The sequence below is a fragment of the Pelophylax lessonae genome (genome assembly GCF_965119305.1).
Source record: "Pelophylax lessonae genome assembly, chromosome: 2".
Taxonomy (NCBI): Eukaryota; Metazoa; Chordata; class Amphibia; order Anura; family Ranidae; genus Pelophylax; species Pelophylax lessonae.
In genome coordinates this window covers 249,661,752-249,682,997 of record NC_138769.1, presented here as the reverse complement: position 1 = coordinate 249,682,997, position 21,246 = coordinate 249,661,752, and the positions used below count along the sequence as shown (strand labels likewise).

Here is a 21,246-nt window from a genome sequence, read left to right as displayed (position 1 = left end):
CTGTGCCTGTACAGAGCAGCCGGTTCCTTCTGCAGGGAGTTTACCCGGACAGCTAGATGTAGAACTGCAGCCAGCTGGAGGGAGGAGAGAGACACAAAAGGGAATACTTCATGCCAGGGTCTCCCCCTGTGACCTGCCCCTCCTACTAACCTACAGCTCCGCTACTAACCCACCCTTCGGCCCTTGGCATCAGAAAACGCTCGGGACACCTGCCGGCCGCCTGGCAATGTTGAGCCCGGCTATGTCTCCTCATGCTTACCACTGGGGCTGACAAGAGCCCAGGCACCAGGCCGCATTTTCTGCTTGCCATGGCAACCTGTTGCCTGGGGCTTGTCGAGCCCTGCTTTTGATCTACCAACAAATAAATACACTACCGGTAAAAGGTTTTGGGGTCACTTAGAAATGTTCTTATTTTTGAAAGAAAAGCACTGTGTTTCCCTCCCCCCCCATGAAGAGGACATTAAATTAATCATAAATACAGTCTAGACATTGTTAATGTGGTAAATGACTATTCTAGCTGGAAACAGCTTATTTTTAATGGAGTATCTGCAAAGGTGTACAGAGGCCCATTTCCAGCAACCATCACTCCTTTGTTCGAATGGTACATTGTGTTAGCTAATCATATTAAAAGGCTAAATTAATGATTACAAAATCCTTGTGCAATGTTAACTCAGCTGAAAAATGTGCCAATTAGAGAAGCTATAAAACTGGCCTTCCTTTGAGCTAGTTGAGAGTGGAGTACGGTATCTGGAGCATCAGCGTTTGTGGGTTTGATTATACTCTCAAAATGGCCAGAAAAAGAGAACTTTATTCTGAAACTCGATAGTCTATTCTTGTTCTGAGAAATTCCATTAGAGAAATTGCCAAGACACTGAAGATTTCCTACAACGGCGTGTACTACTCCCTTTCAGAGAAGAGCACAAACGGGCTCTAACCAGAATAGAAAGACGTGGGAGGCCCCTGTGCACAACTAAGCAAGAGGACAAGTATATTAGAATCTCTAGTTTGAGAAATAGATGCCTCACAGGTCCTCAACTGGCATCTTCATTAAATGGTACCCTCAAAACTAGGGATGCACCGAAATGAAAATTTTGGGCCGAAACCGAAAATGCAGGATGCCCTTGGCCGGAAACAGAAAATGACTTTTTCCCCCAAAAAAATTTAAAATGGATAGAACAGGGGCATACACCAAAAACAGGTAGGGACGTATACCTGTCGCTGCCTCCCTGTCACAGTATATGTACTGTGATGGGTTGGCAATAGGTTAATTACCAATGGTATTTGTATTATGAAGCATGAGGGGTTAATGTATTGTCACTGCAGGTCACTCATCTATTAGTGACCGACCAGTGGCAGGTAATTAACCCCTTTGTGCTGCATTAGTGCAACCAGTATCAGTGCAACCAGTGTTAATTAACACGGATACTGGTTGCACTAATGCAGCAAAAAAGGGGTTAATTACCTGCCACTGGTCGGTCACTAATAGATGAGTGACCTGTAGGGACAATACTTTAACCCCTCATGCTTCATAATACAAATACCACTGGTAAGCTGCCTCAGCTCCCCCCCCCCCCCATTGCCTCAGCGTCCCCCTCCTCGGGTGTCCTGCATTCAAAAGTCCCGCCTCTGGCCGGCGGCACCGCCTCTCAATGACGTCCCTACTACGATCTGTGCATTATGAATGGACATACCAGGCGGGGGGGCGGGGCGAGCGGCCGCTATAGATAGAACTAATGTGATCCTTCACTGTCAGCTCAGCACGTCTATGTGTGAATGAGAACAGCACTGAGCTGACACCGGGCGGGGGGGGGGCGCTATTAGCTGTAACTATGTGAAAGCTTCACTTCCTTGTCAGCGGAGATACATGCCTGACAGTGAAGTGAAGCTCTCACATAGTTACAGCTAATAGCGCCCCCCCCCCCCCCCCCGCCCGGTGTCAGCTCAGTTCTGTTCTCATTCACACATAGACATGCTGAGCTGACAGGGATAATTCACATAGATCTATCTATAGCAGCCGCTCGCCCCGCCCCCCCCGCCTGGTATGTCCATTCATAATGCACAGATCGTAGTATGGACGTCATTAAGAGGCGGACCGCCGGCCACAGGCGGGACTTTTAAAACCTGCCCTGCGCCTTCCTCCTTCCCCACGACGGCCATATTTATTTTCGGGCAATGTTAACCCATTATCGGCCGAAATTTCGGTGCATCCCTACTCAAAACGCCAGTCTCAACATCCACAGTGAAGAGGCGACTCCAGGATGCTGGCCATCTAGGCAGAGTGGCAAAGAAAAAGCCATATCTGAGACTGACCAACAAAAGGAAAAGATTAAGATGGGCAAAAGAACACAGACATTGGACAGAGGAAGATTGGAAAAAAAGTTTTATGGACAGACGAATCTAAGTTTGAGGTGTTTGGATGACACATAGGAATATTTGTGAGATGCAGAACATGTGAACAGAGGCTGGACGAGTGCCTGATGCCATCTGCCAAGCATGGTGGAGGTAATGTGATGATCTGGGGCTGCTTTGGTGCTGGTAAAGTGGGAGATTTGTACAAGGTAAAAGGGATTTTGTATAAGGAAGGCTATCACTCCATTTTGCAACGCCATGCAATACCTTGTGGACAGCACTTGATTGGAGCCAAATTCCTCCTATAACAGGACAATGACCCCAAAGCACACCTCCAAACTATGCAAGAACTACGGTATTTAGGGAAGAAATCCACTGGTTTTCTGTCTGTAATGAAGTGGCCTACGCAGTCACCAGATCTCAACCCCATTGAGCTGTTGTGGGAGAAGCATGATCGTATGGTACGTAAAAACTGCCCATCAAGCCAATCCAACTTGTGGAAGGTGCTTTAGGAAGTGTGAGGTGAAATTTCTTCAGATTACCTCAACAAATTGACAGCTAGAATGCCAAAGGTCTGCAAGGCTGTAACTGCTGCAAATGATGAAAGCAAAGTTTGAAGGAAAAAAATATTATTTCAAATAAAATTCATTATTTCTAACCTCGTCAATGTCTTGACTTTATTTTCTATTCATTTGGCAACTCAAAAAGTGTGAGTTTTCATGGAAAACATGAAATTGGGTGACCCCCAAACGTTGGAACGGTAGTGTATGTAGTGCAAGGGCCTTCCTGATTGGATAGTTTCAGTAGAGCCTCTTATTACATAGTTTTGGTCCATATGAAGTTGATTACATAAAGATTGTAACATGTATGGTCATCCTAATAGTGGCCGTATACTGTGTAGTAAAACTGGACAATCAGTGTCTGATTCAACAAAGCCATCAAATCAGACATTAACCACATCCCACCCGCCCTATAGCAGATTGACTGCGGGATTGTGGCTGTATTATCCTGACCGGACGTCATAGGACAGCGGCAGGATAATACGCTCTGCGCGCCCCCGGGATCGGTGATGCGGGGTGTCAGTCTGACTCCCTGCATCTCCGATCTGACATAGGCTCTTTACCATGTGACCAGCTGTGTCCAATCACGGCTGGTCACATAGTAAACAGGAAGAGCCGTTGATCGGCTTTCCTCAGTACGTGCCTGACAGGCACGAGTAAAGGAGCGCCGATCGGCGGCTCCCCTGACAGGGGGGGGGGGGGGGCTCGGCACTGGTAATCAGATCATTGCTTACCAGTGCAGGCCCTCGGGGGTGCCACTAGAACCATCAGGGATGCCCACCAATGACCCCAGGGATGCCCACCAATGACCCCAGGGATGCCCACTATGGCCACCAGGGATGGCAATCAGAGCTCAGGGAGCCCCCCATTGCCCTCCCCATCAGTGCTGCCCGCCAGTGCCCTCCCTATCAGTGCTGCCCACCATTGCCATCTATCAGTGTCACCCACCAGTGCCCATTATTGCCCACCAGTGCCACCTATCAGTGCCCACCAGTGCCACCTATCAGTGCCCACCAATGCTGCATATCAGTGCCGCCTATCAGTGCCTGTCAGTGCAGTCTCATCAGTGCAGAAAAAAAAAAAAAACTTATTTACAAAATTGTATAACAAACAAAAAAAAAAATTTTTTTTTTTTTTTCAAACTTTTCGGTCTTTTTTTATTTGTTTAGCAAAAAGGAAAAAACCCAGAGGTGATCAAATACCACCAAAAGAAAGCTCTATTTGTGGGGGGGAAAATTACATAAATGTGGTTTAGGTACAGTGTTGCATGACTGCGCAATTGTCATTCAAAATGCAACAGCGCTAAAAGGGGAAAATTGGCCTGGGCAGGAAGGGGGTGAAAGTGCCCTGTATTGCAGTGGTTAAGCCACAAATGCCATGGGCGTGCAAGGAGCGTCAGATAGGGATTTCTTTTCCATGGACCCAAGTCAAGTAAAAAAACTCACACAGGGTAAATCACTGATGTAGCACCCCAGTGAATCCCTTATAATGAATCCACATGTAAGGATTCAATTTATCCCACCCTAACTTTGGTAGATCAAAACAATCACTGTGTCCCTCATCCATGCCACTCTGATCTCGCTCAGTCACTGTCCAATTGGATTGCTCTGTCAAATCAGACATTGATTTCATTGAATCAGATACCAGTAGGTTTATTGCACCTTGTATGGCCACTATAAAGAAGATTGTGTATTTCTCTGTATATTCCAGGCTCCTCTCACCTGTCCGGTACCTCACTGCTCCCAGGTGTTCCTCCATACATGCTGGGGCCCTCATTGGACTCCCCCAGGGGCTCTCAGAACTCATTTCTCCCGCACGTGTCACAACCAGGCACCGGCTTCCTCCCGTCAGCCACAGCTCGCCCCGCCTCCTCTCATTTCCAACCCCGCCCTCAGAGGAAGCGTCCACACCGCCATATTTATTATGGGAAGAGCACAAGATGAGGTTTTTACATTACACGGCTTAGCTGACTCGGTGTACACTAGTACGGGCATTAGCGTTACAATAATACGTATTACACGGATGAATGCTTTGTGTAAACCAGGCGTTGGACCCTACCATTTCTCACAAGGGCCAGTCGCTGACGCGGACTGTAACCGGAACACTTTTGTCCTAATAACTATTTGTAGTAGAATCATTTTTACAGGTTTTTAATGGCTACGTCAATTATTGCTAAAAGACGTCTGCTGGGTGTTGCCAATAGTTGACATGGCTGCCCGGTAACCTTGCCGCCTCCTGACGTATGAGTGGGCGTGTCTTTCGCCATCTTGGTTTTCGGGGACTTGTCAGGGACACGGAGGGCGGCGGTGCGGCTGGTGGTGGTTTCGTATCTTGCTTGTGTTCCTGAGAGGAGAGCTTCATCATGCTGTCCAGGGCGGCTCTGGTATCGGGTGGGTATTCTCTTCTATATGGAGGGGAGAGGAAGGGTTATAGTGAAGGACATGACTCCTATAAGGCCCTGACCTTCCACCATGGATCTCCTGATCACCTACCTGCACAGGTCATGGAGGCATGCTCTTTACTTCTCTGTCGTTGCTATTCATTCTGCTTAATGGCATTTAAAAAGCATTTTATTTTAGTGTTCCTGCAGAGAACAATGGGGTGACTTTAGAGTATATTCAGCCAAAACTTTATTTAGTCCTAGGTTATTAGTGATTGGTTCCTTCCATACTTAAAAAAAAAAAAGAAACATGTTGTACTTCCTGTGTGCAGTGTTTTTGCACGGATCAGCCCCCATCCTCCTTTTCTGGGGTGCCTCGGTGGCTCCTCCTCTTTATTAGGTGTCCCCATTGAGAGCTGCTTTCCATGGGGGCACCCATGCGGGGCGCTCACGAGTCCCGCTGCTGCGTCCATTGACACAGACAGTGGGACCTGGCCCCGCCCCCTTGTCACTGGATTTGATTGACTGCAACGGGAGCCAATAGCTCAATCTATCCGAGAACCTGAGACAGCGGTTGGAGCTGCTGGGCTCATGCACGTCGCTGGTACGTTCAGGTAAGAATAACGGGCTCTGGGCACAGCTGCAACCAAGAAGGTATTTTTTCACCTTAATGCATGGAATGCATTAAGGTTAAAAACTTGAGACTTTACAACTCCTTTAACAAAGGATTAAACCCCCAATCAGGTTATATGTGGCTTCTTGTGTCCTCCTGGTGACCTTTCTGTTCACTTCCTGTCCTGGAGCTGCAACAGGAAATGAGAGGAATTCTGTACAAAGGGGGTGGAATTCCCAGCTCAACGCTCCTTCAAACTGGTAGCAGGCCCTGCTGTCCCTTTCATAAGTGATCTGTGTGAGATTGCTTTTCAGAGGGCAGCCGGGAGTCATTATGCTGCCTACTCACTGCCAGTTTTAGGCAAGGTTCACACTTATGAGGGTGCCGCCAGAAGCTCTTTAGTAGATGGTCGGGATCCTAGTCTTAACCCAGCTGCCCAATCCTGCCAGGAAGCCAACATTGCACACCGCTAATCGCATGCAGTGAGACATTTCTTGGTCTGTGCAGCTGTGGGCCAGAAAATCCCACCTGTGAAATGTCTCTGCCTGTGATTAGCTGTGTGCAGTGTCGGCTTCCTGGCAGGATTGGGCACCTGGGTTGGGACTACGATCCCAAACATGCCTAAGCCTTTCTACTCTTAAGGAGGCATGTGGGGTGTCATTATTCTTGCCAGCATCCCCTCGCATCTGAAAAAAAAAAAAAGCAGAGTTGTTTCGGATGCATTAAAAAGAACCATGCAGTATCCATGCACCTGCGGTTTTGTAAAGACCTTTTCTCTGCATTACCCATTTGAATGGGCTGTTGTGCCCATGTAAATGCCCCCCAGGTAAATGCTGCATGTTTAGATGTGAACCTGGCCTTAAAGCGTTTGTTACCCGAACACTTCATATTCCTGATATGTGGCTGCTGTACCATGTATTTGTATGAAAAGTATCATGTTCTCTTTGTATTGCTTCCTTTATGTGAAATCCATGGTGTTCCTGCTAGTCACTCTGTTTCCTAATAGAAACTGACCACACTAAGCAGGAGGCCACACTGTGGTCAGTTCTCTAGCTCTGCTGGGAACGCACGGTCTGTACGTGAACCTCTCTGGCTTCTAGGAAGTGTTGTTCTGTGCTTGCTGCTATGAGTGCTGGCTGGGAAGGAGCCCACCCACGCTCCAGTCAATGACAGATAAGAGCAGAAGATCCCGGGAGCTGCACATCAGAACAAAACCTGTTGTGTGAATACAAGTGGCGGTCTCAGCCTGGACCCCCTGCCAGGCCATGCCCCCAAAATGTTTCACTTCACCCACTGGAGCGTACTGGAGGATGGAATGCTCTCCTCCAATGATCAGACTTGCCCTGACAAGCCCCCCACTGCGCAGCCATTCACTGGGAAGCTCAGTATGCTGCTGCTTCTCCTCCCCCTAGCTCTAATGCAGCTGAGAACAGAGGGAACGTGATCACTTATAAATAGGTTTTTTTATATATATATATATATATATATATATATATATATATATATATATATATATATATATATATATATATATATATATATATATATGAAAATGCTCTGCTTTTCATTTTTCTATTTTTTTTTTTATTTTAAATTGGGTTGTTTTATAAGGTGATCCTTTACAATCACTTTAACCCTAAATAGTCTGCGCAACAGTGCCCCAACTGTGGGTGTTACATCTGGTTGTGGCACGGCCCTATTTGCTTGGATGGGTTGCATGTTTTGGTGGTGATGTCCACAGTATGTGACTGAGTATATTCTTTGCAGCATGTGTACAGCCCCAAACAGCTGCCTGTTCTCTTTTAGGTGAACAGCTGGGGAGGGGGTGGTAAAACCGTTTTTTTTCCTCCACTTTAAACTTGTTTCGGAGCACCTTGAGTCTCCATGAATCTAGGACATCGTTCTGACCTTGTGGAGTTTGCACTTATACATTCTCCCATAGAGCTGACATTGTGAAGCTTCTTCTGAAATCTGAATGTCCAAAATCCTTCCATGGCTCTGTTAATATTAAGAGTCCACAACTTTTCCACCGACCTTGTTGGTGTTTGTCAAGGTTACTTAACTTTTGAAAGTCCACGTATTCATACATCTATTAAAAAAATAAATAAGTGAAAAAAAAAATATATATATATAGAGAGAGAGAGATTTTTAAAGTGACTTCTAAACTTGTTTAAAATGGGGGGGGGGGGGGAAATTCTCTTTCTAGGCATGCATACTTAACTCAAAAAGTTACTTCTATTGCTCACTGCCTCCTCCAAATCTCTAAATTCTGTATTTGGATGCGACTTTGATCTGACTTTACACTCTCTGGTCCAAAGTCACATCAAAAGTCAGACCAAAGTAATGCAGGAACCTCTTCTGAAGTCGCAGTGACTTCTGTAGTGTAGGAACGGCTCTTATAAAAATACATTGAATTTCACATGTCCTGCGACTTGGGGTCTCACAAGTGTAAAAGGAGCCTTAGAAGTTGGCTACATTTGTTCTTCAATTCCTGTAAGTACACAGCCCCCTCACCCCACTGTTGTTCACTTCCAAGATGGACTATGTATTGTCCATAAAGCAGAGCACATAGTCATAACTAACAAAACAAAACGCAAGTAAGAGGGGAAAGGAAAGGTTCAGGAGCTCACAAGGGATGTTACATGAGTCAAAAAACCACAGTAAGAAAAAAGTTGACAAAAAACCAAATACAGGCCGTTAATGGTGGATGTGTATGAATTTATTTTTTGGGGGTAAAGGCAATCATGCATTTGATTCAATCTATGTATGAGTAGGCTGGTTGTATCCAAATCACTCAAACGATTAACTTGGATACAACCAGCCTGTCAAATTTTGTTTTCTATAGCTGCTAGCAGTAGGGGTCACGTCATTGGAAGGAGACAGTATGGGCACATATGTAGCGCTGGACTAATGGTCCCCACTACTGGAAGCATCGCCAGAAAATGAGGTGCATAAAGGTGAGTATACCTTGCAAGCTACAAAACCTCAACCTTACAGAACATTTGTTCAATTTTCTACTAATTATTGGGGTTAAATTGTTTGTTTTGGACTGCACCGATGGGAAAATTTGAAGGAGCAGGATGGAAAATATTTTGCAAACAAATTTCTATTTATGTGGTTTTTGTTTGGGAAAGTCTTTTCACTCCAAAATCATATGTTCAAATGTAACCTTTTTGGAAGTACTTCCGTATGATTTTAGTCATATCTTTAAAGGTACTGATAAGAGTTTTCATACGAATGTTTAACCAAAAATCTACTTAGTGTATGGCCAGTTTTAAGGGCCATACACACTATAAGATTTTCTGAAGACTTTTTCGTTTAGACTTACCAAAACCATATAATATGAGGTGAAACCTAAGCACTTTCAATTTGTATGCAATCTGGCAGGCCCTTGCACTACATAGAAAAGGTAAATCTGAAGGAAATCTAACCACAAAAGTTGGATAGTGTGTATCCAGCTCTAGTCTCTGTCAAGGTTTTTTTTGCTGTCTATAATGCCACAGAGAAATGTTCACCCCTCTTGTTTGTCCCAGTGATCATTTTTACTCCTTATGCTGGCCATACACTAGCCGAAAGATTGTTCCACAATCTGTCATTTGGTCCGATCGCTCGTTAATGGGCACAAATAGAAAATAGTTTTAACTTTTCAGAGCCGAAAAATCGAAGGAACAGTTTTGAAAATCTGCCGACTGAACGATAAATTGAAAGGTTAATGTGTTTCTCGGCCGACCTGTTTGCACTAGGCATATGTGACAAACTGAACGAAAAACTGATTCATTTATGTCCATTGAACGATTTATCATTGGAAATGCGGTCATTACATGATGGCACGATCGTCTGCTCTCACTGCCGATTTTTCAAAAGTGAGTTTGCCCAATATTTCGGCTAGTGTATGGCCAGCATTAGGGTCCTTGCACGTGGGCAGGCCGCCCAGTGGACTCTGCTTTGCTCAGCCAGGGATCGATCCGCTGATTCCTGCAGGTGGATGACATGTCTGTCTCCGCACACTGTGCAGAGATGGACGTGTCAGATCCCCTTTATGGGGAGAGGACGATGAAAATGGACCATCTGTCCGTTTTTTTCATCTGATCCAATCCTCCAGACAGATGGAAAATAGGGTTACCCTCTGTCTGGATGTCACGGACAGGATCGGATAGTAACGAGTTTTAGCGGACCATTGACATCCGCTGCCCCATAGGGGTGAATAGCGCGTTAGATCAGGTCCGCCTGAAAAACTGACGGACCTGATCAGAAGGCCCGTGTGAAAGGGGCCTTACATTGGAGACACCTGTTCCAGTGACAACTGTCTGAGAGAAATTCCCCCCACTTGAAATTTATTTTAAGTTTCCGTGGCGTCTTTGGCACAAGAAATGAAGAATCTCCCCAACAGAACACAGAAAAAAATACCCAACCAATATTTTAACCATTCTCAACTCCATAGAGGGGAAAAAAAGTTTTTGGCTGTACATACAATTGAGAGATAAGCCTGTTCAGCTATTTTGTTGTAACATTTTACAGTTCATATACCCAAGATAAATCAGTTAACCCCGGCAGTCCTTTTGTAGGCGCACTCTCTTTTCATCCATCTTTTCTAAGTTGGCTTTGGACTGGAAATAGGAGTTCTTTCATGTACACTCCTCATAGGGAATTCTATTTTCCAAACTTTGTTTACCATTAAAAGATTTAGGAACATTAGTTGCTATGGAATACTGAATTGTGTTCTTTGCCTTATTTATTAGGCCTAGATGGAAAATAGTCTTAATCAGTGAAGTGTTTTCTCATAGTTTTTTTTTTTCTGTATTTACAGCCTATAGCGTAAAGAAATCTGCCCCTGCTGTAGTTGGGTAAGTAACTTTTTATTCTCATCTGTAGTATGGTTTCCTCTGAAAGGACAGAAGCTAGTTCTTTTTAGGTGGTAAGGAGTCAGGACATATTGTCCTGCCTTTACTTATTTAAAATATTTTGTTTTCTGTCCCCCACCTTTTGGTGGGCATGATTTTTCAATGAGCTCTGTGCACTTTTTAAGCTTAGGATAAGCCTATACTGAACAGTTCTTCTGCTACCTTAAAGCGGAGTTCCAGCCTCCCCTCTTCCCCCCTCCAAAAATGAAAAGTCAGCAGCTACACATACTGTAGCTGCTGACTTTTAATATTCAGACACTTGCCTGTCCTGGAGTCCAGCGATGGCAGCAACGCAGCCGATGTTTCCATCGGCTGTCGGGTGCTGCCGCTGCCATTGCCAGTGAGGGAACCCGGCAGTGAAGCCTTCCGGCTTCACGGGCGACTCCCTACTGTGCATGCAAATTGGCTTGGCGGCAGGGGAAGGAGGAGGGGGCCAAACTTCCAAGGGACAGCGCTATCTCCCTGAAGTGGGGGAGGGTACCTGTCAAAAACGGGAACCTGTTCCTCCCTCCCCCCTGAAAGGTGCCGAATGTGGCACCGGGGGGGGGGGGAGAAAGCAAATGAGCGGAAGTTCCACTTTTGGGTGGATCTCGGCTTTAAGAAGTACCGTGCTGATTGGTTTGGGGGTACCTTCCAGCCACCAGGGGCTTTTGTGTTGGCTTGGAAGCTCCTACTTTGTGTTTGGCAGAGCTTCTGCACAGGTACTGTGGCATTGATTATCAGGGCATCTAGTGTACATAGCATATTTCCTTCAGGTGGTTTCCTGGAGCCAGTATGTTTAAACTGGAATTATGTTCATCCTTTGGCATGGCTATCTTTCTTCTTTTATGGTTTCTTTCTCCCCCAGAAAAATTAGGTTAGCAGCTACAAATAATGTAGCTGCTGACTTTAAATAGAAGGGCACTTACCTGTCCAGGGATCCAGCGTTGTCCTCAGGCACCAGCATCTTAAGTAATGGAAACAGGCAGTGAAGCCTTGTGGCTTTACAGTTTGTTCCCAATGCGCAAACTGTGCTGCGCTTTGTGAATGATTGCGCAGTCTTGGAACTGGGGTGTGTCTCGGAAGGCTGGGGGCAGAACCTTGGTGATCTGTGCAGAATCGGGAGAAGCTACCTTTCAAAACTTGGTACCCACTCCCCCTACCTCCCAAAAAAACTTCCAATAATTAAAGAGGGTTGGGGGGGATTACAAGGAACTTTTGGGTGAAGCTCCGCTTTAGGCAACTTGAGTTTTTGGATTATATTTCATGGCCTGACTAAATGCCTGTTTGAGTGTCTGACAACCTTACAACAAACTATTGTTGCAGGACATAGTCAAGTATACATCAAGAAAGGGGGAGGGGTTAGTTTATGGTGGGGACAAAAGGGATAAGTACGCTTTGTTTAAAAGAGCATTTTGCCCTTTTTGTTTCTTGCTCAGGTATGTGGTGTCAGTCTCTAATGTGCTGTCCTGAAAGACTTCCAAATGTCTTTAGAAACAAATCATTTTATCAAAATAGTTTTAGGTTTGCTGTAGGTAATGTGCTTTTAGTCATACCTTATCTTACATTATATATTTTCCCATTTCTTTTTAGGATCTTGAATACATGCCAGTCTATTCACACAGGGAAGCCTTCTTTGGCCCCAGTTCCTCCTTTACCAGAGCATCCTGGGAAGGTCCGCCATGGCTTTATTCCTGAAGAATTCTTTCAGTTCCTGTACCCCAAGACAGGAGTCACAGGTCAGTATTTTCGGCTGTTTTATTTACTTTCTGCAAAGCTTTTCATGCACATACTTTTTTTTGTACTCAGCCTTGTGCTGGCACAGGAGCCCTACAACACATATAATGAAGATACTGTGAAAACTATTACATTAGCATGCACCCTATAGCAGTCCTATTTTCCATAAAGTTTTCCCTTTTGGCATCCCACAATTTTTTTTTTTTTGTTTATTTTGCTTTATGCTTTTAAACTATTTCCCCCTAGTGTATGAAAACCCAAGGCCAATGATAGTATTGCAGCTTACCCATGCTTAGATGTGGTGGTTACATTAGTTTTATTCCCCCCCCCCCCCCTTTATTTTAGCCTGGTAATCATCCCGTTACCACCTTTCCTGTTCTAGAGTGACAGCCAAACTGAGCAGCTTGTCACACTAAGGCAAGGATTGTGTTAGGACTACATAATGCCTCCCTCTGTTTTGCATAGTAGGCGTTTTGTAGGCCACAGAGCTAGCCGAGAACAATGCTAACTGATAACAGCCCAGAGGCAGAAAGTACAGGAAGTTTATCAGCTCACAAGATTTCTGGCTGGACAAACCGCTACTTTTTTGCACTTGTCGAACAGATATAATAAAACCATTTCATTTGGATATTACAAAATCATAAAAATTGCGGTGCTCTAATTTAACATGTATTATACGTGAAATAAAAATGGGATGTGCCAAAGTTTAATTGTATAAATCATGATCGCATTCTGAGTACATAAATATTGAGTTCCTTAGGTCAGTGAGTTATGATCATGTATAATCCAATCAAGTTCATCAAATGAATATCCAAGTGACAATTCTTCTGTGCTCTAGTATGGCTGCATTGCACACTCACCAGAAAAACAGGCTGCTCACTTACAGTAAGTGCGCATAAACACATATAGGATGTTAATATTCTGCTGATTCCAACCAGTCCCACAATCCAAGTGAATTCTTAGAAACTTGAACTCAGGAAAAGAACATATATCGTTATACTGCTAGATAACATCCACTTCAAACCAGCCATGGGAATAAAGTGCCACAATGATTTGGCAGCAAAGAAGGTGGTGAGTGTGCATTGCATGCGGGTGGAGGCTGTTATTTTGAAGCACTTTTTCACACACAGTGGCACTTTTATTCATGTGGCTTGTTTGAAGTGGATGTTATCTAGCAGTATCATGCTATGTTCTTTTCTTGGGTTCCAGTTTCTAAGAATTCACTTGGATTGTGTGACTTGTTGGAATCAGCAGAATATAGCCTCCTATATGCGTTTATGCTGCGCTTAAGTGAGCATAAACAGTTTTTTCGGTGAGTGTGCAATGCAGCCATAATGGCGCCAAAACATTTTTACTTGGATATTCATTTTGATTAACTTTATTGGATTATCAAATTATTTATCATAACTCGCTGACCTGATGAACTTTGATATTAAGTGGACATACTCGTAATTTGATCGCGGTTTTCGATTATTTATATGACCGAACTTTTGCACGTCATTTTTTTTTTTTTTTTTTTTTTTTTTTTTTACACGTAATTTGTTAAAGCTCTGCAACTTTTATGGCTTTGTAAGGTTTGAGGGAGAGTATACTGCCTCTTTTTTGCTAGTGGCTCTTTTCAGTGTGTAGCGCTGACTTTGTCGTTTTTTTTTTTTTTTTTCCCATTTCATTTGGATATATAATGGTCCAAAAGGAAGCAAATGAGAGAAAATTGTTAGAATTTGCATACACATTTTTTAAAAAGTTTGTTTTTTTAGGTAAACCTTGGGAAGTTTTTTTATCATTCACTAGTTTACTTTAACTCCCTGAGATCCCTAACGTCCCCTCGGCATTGTCATGTTGTTAGGTGGTATACAGGTGCATCTCAAAAAATTTGAATATCAAAAGTTAATTGAGTTCAGTAATTCAATTCAAAAATTTAAATTCATATATTTTATATATTCATTACACAGAGTGATATGTTTCAAGCATTTCTTTCTTTTAATTTTGATGATTATGGCTTACAGCTAGTGAAAATCCAAAATTCAGTATTTCTGAAAAATTGGTTATTACATAAGACCAATAAAAAAAAAAAAAAAGATTTTGAATACAGAAATATTGGCTTACTGAAAAGTATGTCCATGTACAGTATAGTATACACTCAATAACTGGCCAGGGCTCCTTTTGCACAAATTACTGCATCAATATGGCATGGAGGCGATTAGCCTATGGCACCGCTGAGGTTTTATGGAAGCCCAGGTTGCTTTGATAGCAGCCTTCAGATCATCTGCATTGTTGGGTCTGGTGTGTCTCCTCTTCCTCCTGACAATACCCCCACAGATTCTCTTTGGGGTTTAGGTCAGGGAGTTTGCTGGACAATCAAGCACAGTGATACCATGATCATTAAACCAGGTATTGGTACTTTTGGCAGTGTGGGCATGAAGTCCTCTAGAATTTTCTGGTAGAGGACTGCCCTGGCTTTGGACTTGATAAAACACAGTGGACCAACACCAGCAGATGACATGGCTCCCCAAATCTTTACGGACTGTGGAAGCTTCACACTGGACCTTATGCAACTTGGATTCTGGGCCTCTACACTCTTCTTCAGACTCTGGGACTTTGATTTCCAAATTAAATACAAAACTTACTTTCATCCGAAAAGAGGATTTTGGACCACTAAGCAACAGTCCAGTCCTTTTTTTTTCTCTTTAGCCCAGGTAAGACGCTTCTGACGTTTTCTCTGGTTCAGGAGTGGCTTGACACAAAGAATTTCGAAAGTTGTAGCCCATGTCCTGGATACGTCTGTGTGTGGTGGATCTTGAAGCATTGACACCAGCCGTAGTCCGCTCCTTGTGCATCTCCCCCAAATTCTTGAAAGGCCTTTGCTTCAAAATCCTCTCAAGGCTGAAGGTATTTCTGTTGCTTGTGCACCTTTTTCTACCACACTTTCCTTCCACCTAACTTTCTATTATACTTGGATACAGTACTCTGTGAACAGCCAGCTTCTTTAGCAATGACCTTTTGTGACTTACCCTCCTTGTGGAGGGTGTCAATGACTGCCTGGACAACTGTCATGTCAGCAGCGAAGTCTTCCCCATAATTGTGTAACCTACTTAACCAGACTGAGACCATTCAAAGGCTCAGGAAACCTTTTACAGGTGTTTTGCCTTAATTAGCTGATTAGAGTGTGACACCATGACTTTGCAATATTAAACTTTTTCACAATATTAAAATTTTCTGAGATACTGAATTTTGGGTCTTAACTAGCTGCAAGCCAAAATCCTCAAAATTAAAAAGAAATGCTTGAAATAGATCACTCTGTGTGCAATCTCTATTGGGGTCGACCTTTGCTGTTTTTTTCAGGACTGATATCGATTTTGAGGCCCCCTTTCAGGCCGATATCAGATATTGGGTGTGGATGTAAACATCCTTGTGACAGGTACTTTTTATGGAGGGATCTAGAAGACCCCAAACCCCCTCCTCTGCACTTAAAAGCATTCAAAACGCCAGGTTTGGCTGTTTTATATACTGTCTTTTTTTTTTTTTAAATCTGGTGCCTTTTAAGGGTCCAGTAACTGGAAGTGATGTCATTATATCGCTTTTGGATTACTCAATGGGAGACCTGATCATAGCCAATTCCGGCTTCCTTCGGGTCATCGGCCATCCCGCGGAAGTGGCGGCTGGTCACTCGGGCCTCCTGGTGGGGCGAGGGACCTGGGCAGAACGGCAAGAGGGGGGAACGTCCGCTCCCGCTGCTTGTAATAGCCGAGTAGCTGCATCGGTGGTTATTACAAGAAAGCATACCGTCGGCTCTTAAAAAAAAAAAAAAAAAGGTACAACCCCTTAAAGCAATATCAGTTATATCGTTAAGTTTTTGACCAATAACGATTCTTTAAAAAAGTGAATATCGGCCGCACCGATAATCGGTCATCCCCTAATCCAGTGATAGCAAACCTTGGCACCCCAGATGTTTTGGAACTACATTTCCCATGATGCTCAGCCACACTGCACAGTGCATGAGCATCATGGAAAATGTAGTTCCAAAACATCTGGAGTGCCAAGGTTTGCCATCACTATCCTAATCTATCTAATATTTTAATTTTTTTTGCAATTGATGTGCACGTGTCCACTAAAATCTCCAGAGAAGTTAAGAAATCTTGGGTGTGATTAATTTTTTCGGTGTCCTCAGAACTGAGCAATCTGTTTTTGGTGGTCTCCTGAAGCAAAATTCTATAGGTATCTTTATATTCTAACACGAACTGAACAGGATTTTGTCTTTTATAGGTCCCTACATGTTTGGAACTGGTCTTCTTGTTTACCTCTTGTCTAAAGAAATCTATGTCATTAATCATGAAACCATTTCCATGGCTTCCTTTGGACTTGTTACTGTGTATGGTATCAAGAAGTTTGGGCCTCAAGTAGCAGAGTTCATAGACAAGATTAATGAAGTAAGTGAGCTGCTTTTTTGCTTTTATGTGTCTGTATTTCATGATAACCTTCAAAATAATGAAATCTGTTTTAGGCACCTTGCACATGGGCATCATAATTTACTGATGTTTACTCAGGAACTTGTTGACAGTCCCTGCCTTAAAAAGTGTCTAAAGACCTGAGTAATGTTGAGTATAGGTGTGTAAGCATATAGACCAGGGGTATTGAATTAAAATTCATGGAGGTCCGATTAGCAAAATTTTCTTCCAGCAGAGGTCCAGATTGCATTTTGGTGTGATGACTCTGACTCTGATTCTTTACATCACAGCCCAGGTGTGCAGGCACGACAGCCCATTCATTTGCTGCCCCTTTCACATACCCCCCCACAGCATTGTCCCTCTCACATCCCCCCCAACAGCACTGTCCCTCTCACATCTCCCCCCCCCCCAACAGCACTGTCCCTCTCACATCTCCCCCCCCCCCAACAGCACTGTCCCTCTCACATCTCCCCCCCCCAACAGCACTGTCCCTCTCACATCTCCCCCCCCCAACAGCACTGTCCCTCTTACATCCCCCCCCCACAGCACTGTCCCTCTCACATCCCCCCCCACAGCACTGTCCCTCTCACATCTCCCCCCCACAGCACTGTCCCTCTCACATCCCCCCCAACAGCACTGTCCCTCTCACATCCCCCCCCCCCCCAAAAGCACTGTCAGTTTCACATCCCCCACACACACCACTGTCCCTTTTGCATCTACCCAACACGCATACACAGCACTGCCCTGTTAACACACACCCCCGCAGCACTGCCCCCTTCACATGAATCCCCACACACCACACTACCCCCCTGTACATGACTCCTGCTCCCCAATCATCCTTCACAACTTCACAGCCATGTCCTCCCTTCACTCTCCTACCTTACACAGAACGGAGAGCAGGAGGCGGGACAATCTCGAAGGCAGAAGAACAGCAGCACCGCAAGCAGAGAGGCAGCTGACTGTGTGACTCTCAGCCAATCACCTCCAACCTGAAAAGTTCAGGCAGCTGCCTCTCTCCATTCAATGCCGGTCCCGCCCCCAGTCACAGTCCCGCCTCCGGCCATCCACCCTGCTCTAATGACGGCAGCAGAGGCAGGGAAGAAAACCAGCAGCTGATCACGGCGGTCCTGATAGAGCAGCAGCTCGGGCCGGACGCGGACCGCGGCCCGTCATTTAGTGATGCCCGATATAGATGAATAAAATTTGTCTTCGTTGCCAGTGTTGTAATATATTCATTTATACTTGTGTAAACATGCGTATGTGAGTAAATTACTGCACTCAAATGTAACATTTTCTATATTTGTATATTAAATCTGTAAAAACATGTTTTCCTTTCCATGTGCAAGTGGCCTTAATATTTTGATTACTGCTACCCCCTCGAAATGTTCACTTAACTTTGAGTAAACATTTACACTCTTTTCATGCTTGTGCTACTACTGGTCATGCAACTTTGGACATCAGTCACATGGCAAGTCGTACCCCATTTTTTCCAATAATAACCAGTTGTAAGGGCTTGACATGGAGAAACATTTGTTGCTGGGTGACTGACATAAAAAATATGTCCTGCTTATTTGTGAGATGCACATGGGCATTGCATTGGGTGTTTTTGGTACGGTAACTTTCCCTCCACATTGTCCAGATGAGGTGTACAGTATATTATTATTTTTTTTTTTTTAAATGTATAAATAATTTGACTCTTCCAGGAGAAAATTGCTAAGGCTCAAGCTGTGAAAGACACTGCAATCACAGAACTGGCGGCTGCAGTTGAGGCAGAAAAGAAAGAACAGTGGAGAGTTGAAGGCCGCAATTACCTTTTTGATGCTAAAAGGGTACGTTTTTTTCATAAGTAATTTTGCGTATTGCATGCAGAGCAGCCAGGCAGTAATAAAATATGATTTTTGTAAAGTGTACAGGTTCATGATTTAAACGGTTGGTTGGTATGAATTTTAACCAGATGTGTGTGGTTTTTTTTTTTTTGTTTTTTTTTTTTTTTTTATCCTTACTGTAAAATCTGTTTCCTGATATTCATTGAGGAACACCGGATTCAGAGACAATTAGGTTATACTGCCTCCTATAGGAGCAATTGGACACATCATTTGTCATTTACTTTCTGGTTTTCCAGAAGTTTTACTCTAATCATTTTTGCTTGGGAACCAGGAAGTAGCTGAAGAAATGTAAAAAAATAAAATATAAGAACATTTTAAACATCCCAGGAGTCTTCAGAAGGGGTTTCTCAGCTTAGCACACCCTCCTGCCTGTGTGACTGAGCTAAGGGCAGATAGATTCAAGGAAGTAAATGCTACATAAATCATCTGACCTTGCTCAAGATGGCTGCAGGCAGAAATGCTAGTAAGATATTTGTCAAATTGATCTCTCAGTAAAATAAAGCATGGCGATGTGGATGAATGGGTGAGTTTGCTTTTGAATATTAAAAATCAAGCTACAGTATCCAGTATTGGTAGAAGAACCCTTTTTTTATTTAGCACCACATCCCAAAATTTAAATAGAGATGTATGTAAAATGGGACTTTTTAAGTTGCTTAGTCAATACATAGCGTTAAATATCAAAAATTCCTATTTAGTTTGTTAAAGCGGTTGTATCCCCCCAAAAAAAAAAAAAGCCTGCAGGACAATGGTATAATGTGCCAGTATGCACCACATACTAGCACATTATGAAATACCTTTTAGAACGAAGCCCCAACATGGTCGCCTGGACACCACTGAGGGAGCTGACATGTTCCCTCGGCATCTCTTCTGGGTTTGGCGGCTCCGGCGTTGAGTGGCCGGAGCCGCGATGAAATCACTCCCGCGCATGTGCGCTGGAGTTCACTTTCCGACAAGGGGCTCTGAAGGTCCGGGAAAATACGCCGGACCTTGAGAGCGCATGCGCCGCTGGTGTCAGCAGCTGCATGCAGGGTGAATATCTCCTAAACCGTGCAGGTTTAGGAGATATTAATTTTACCTACAGGTAAGCCTTATGGGCTTACCTGTAGGTAAAAGTTAAAAAGCGGAGTATACTACCGCTTTAAAAGCTTATTAAAACCAATAACAATATTTTGTTTCGTTCAACAGTACATGACCGGATCTACTTTTTTTTACAACAAGATGTTACATTCTCAACATGTTTCGCCAAATGCGTGTTTTCTTCAGAAGTTATTGTAGTAAAGTAACACTAATTAAAGCGTCACCCCACATTTATTGAGAGAAACATTCCCCTCTGGGCGATTTATGTACATTGCAAGGATTTAAAAAAAAAAACTCTTTTGCAGATTCTTACATTCTGTTATTTTGAAGAAATCACTGTTTGTGTGTATCCATTTAGGAAAGTGAGTATAATGGGAGTGGTTTTATAATTATTGATCACCTGCAGGACTCTGAGGAAAGCTGCTGGGACTGCATCCCTTTACACGCGATTTCCTAGGTAGCCGTATTGCATTGTATTTCACAGAAAATTACAGTGCTGTAGATTGAAAAGGAAGGGTCATTTTTGATGACCTTCAATTACAATATGACTTGTGTTGCAATTATATACACTATTTTTTTCTTTGTTTGCTTTTTTTTTTCCCACAAAAGGGGAGTTACCCTTTACAATATAATATTTTCACAAAGGGTGAAAAGGACCATCAGTTTCAATACTAGATTTTAAAGGCCATCAAGCTAGATGACAGATGCACTGCCTACAGGTGGCCATAAAAGAGACAAAAGGTCCTAGATAAAGCCCACGTGTTAATCTAATATGATGGGCCCAGCCGGAGCCACGGAGGAGGACCGTCGCCCATACTTACCTATCATATTGTATCAACCAACTGAGGCAAGGTGTGTTGGCGCCCTCTGGTGGTTTAATATACATATGGTCTTTATCTAGGACAGGACATGACAAATTTGTTTTGAATCTAGGAGCCAGCTAAAAAAGTTAGGAACCAGTTTTGTTTCTGTAGTTGCGCATTATGAGAAATGTAGTTCCAAAACATCTGGGGTGCCAAGGTTCGCCATCACTGTCCTAGAGCATAAAATTGGTGGTAGTTCTAATTTTTTATGTCAAACGATCTTCCCGCAAAGGTCTATGAAACACAAAATTTCAGTTAAAAAAAAAAAGACAATAAAAGTTCATTTTATTGGGCAAAAAAACTCCATAGATTATCCAATTTTATGGTAAAATATAAAAGCCAAGGTTGTACTGAGTAAATGGATACCAAACATGTTAGTACCCTAAATTTTCCATAGGCAACGCTTTAAAAGCACCCTATAAGTCATCAATATAGCGTAACGAAGGAGGTCTGTTG

General features: G+C 43.5%; 2 protein-coding genes across 2 annotated transcripts in view; one reads left to right on the top strand and one right to left on the bottom strand.

The window, feature by feature from the left end:
• WDR77 (WD repeat domain 77) overlaps positions 1 to 4,766 on the bottom strand; it is a 48,539-nt gene extending 43,773 nt beyond the window's left edge. Inside the window, exon 1 of the mRNA XM_082247163.1 lies at positions 4,631 to 4,766. Coding sequence (XP_082103289.1) covers positions 4,631 to 4,715 — 85 coding nt within the window. The 5' untranslated portion in view covers positions 4,716 to 4,766. The remainder of the gene's footprint in view (positions 1 to 4,630) is intronic.
• Positions 4,767 to 5,157: 391 nt separating this feature from the next.
• Positions 5,158 to 21,246, top strand: part of ATP5PB (ATP synthase peripheral stalk-membrane subunit b) — a 30,332-nt gene continuing 14,243 nt past the window's right edge. Inside the window, exons 1-5 of the mRNA XM_082244728.1 lie at positions 5,158 to 5,299; positions 10,710 to 10,746; positions 12,376 to 12,521; positions 16,783 to 16,946; positions 18,668 to 18,793. Coding sequence (XP_082100854.1) covers positions 5,272 to 5,299; positions 10,710 to 10,746; positions 12,376 to 12,521; positions 16,783 to 16,946; positions 18,668 to 18,793 — 501 coding nt within the window. The 5' untranslated portion in view covers positions 5,158 to 5,271. The remainder of the gene's footprint in view (positions 5,300 to 10,709; positions 10,747 to 12,375; positions 12,522 to 16,782; positions 16,947 to 18,667; positions 18,794 to 21,246) is intronic.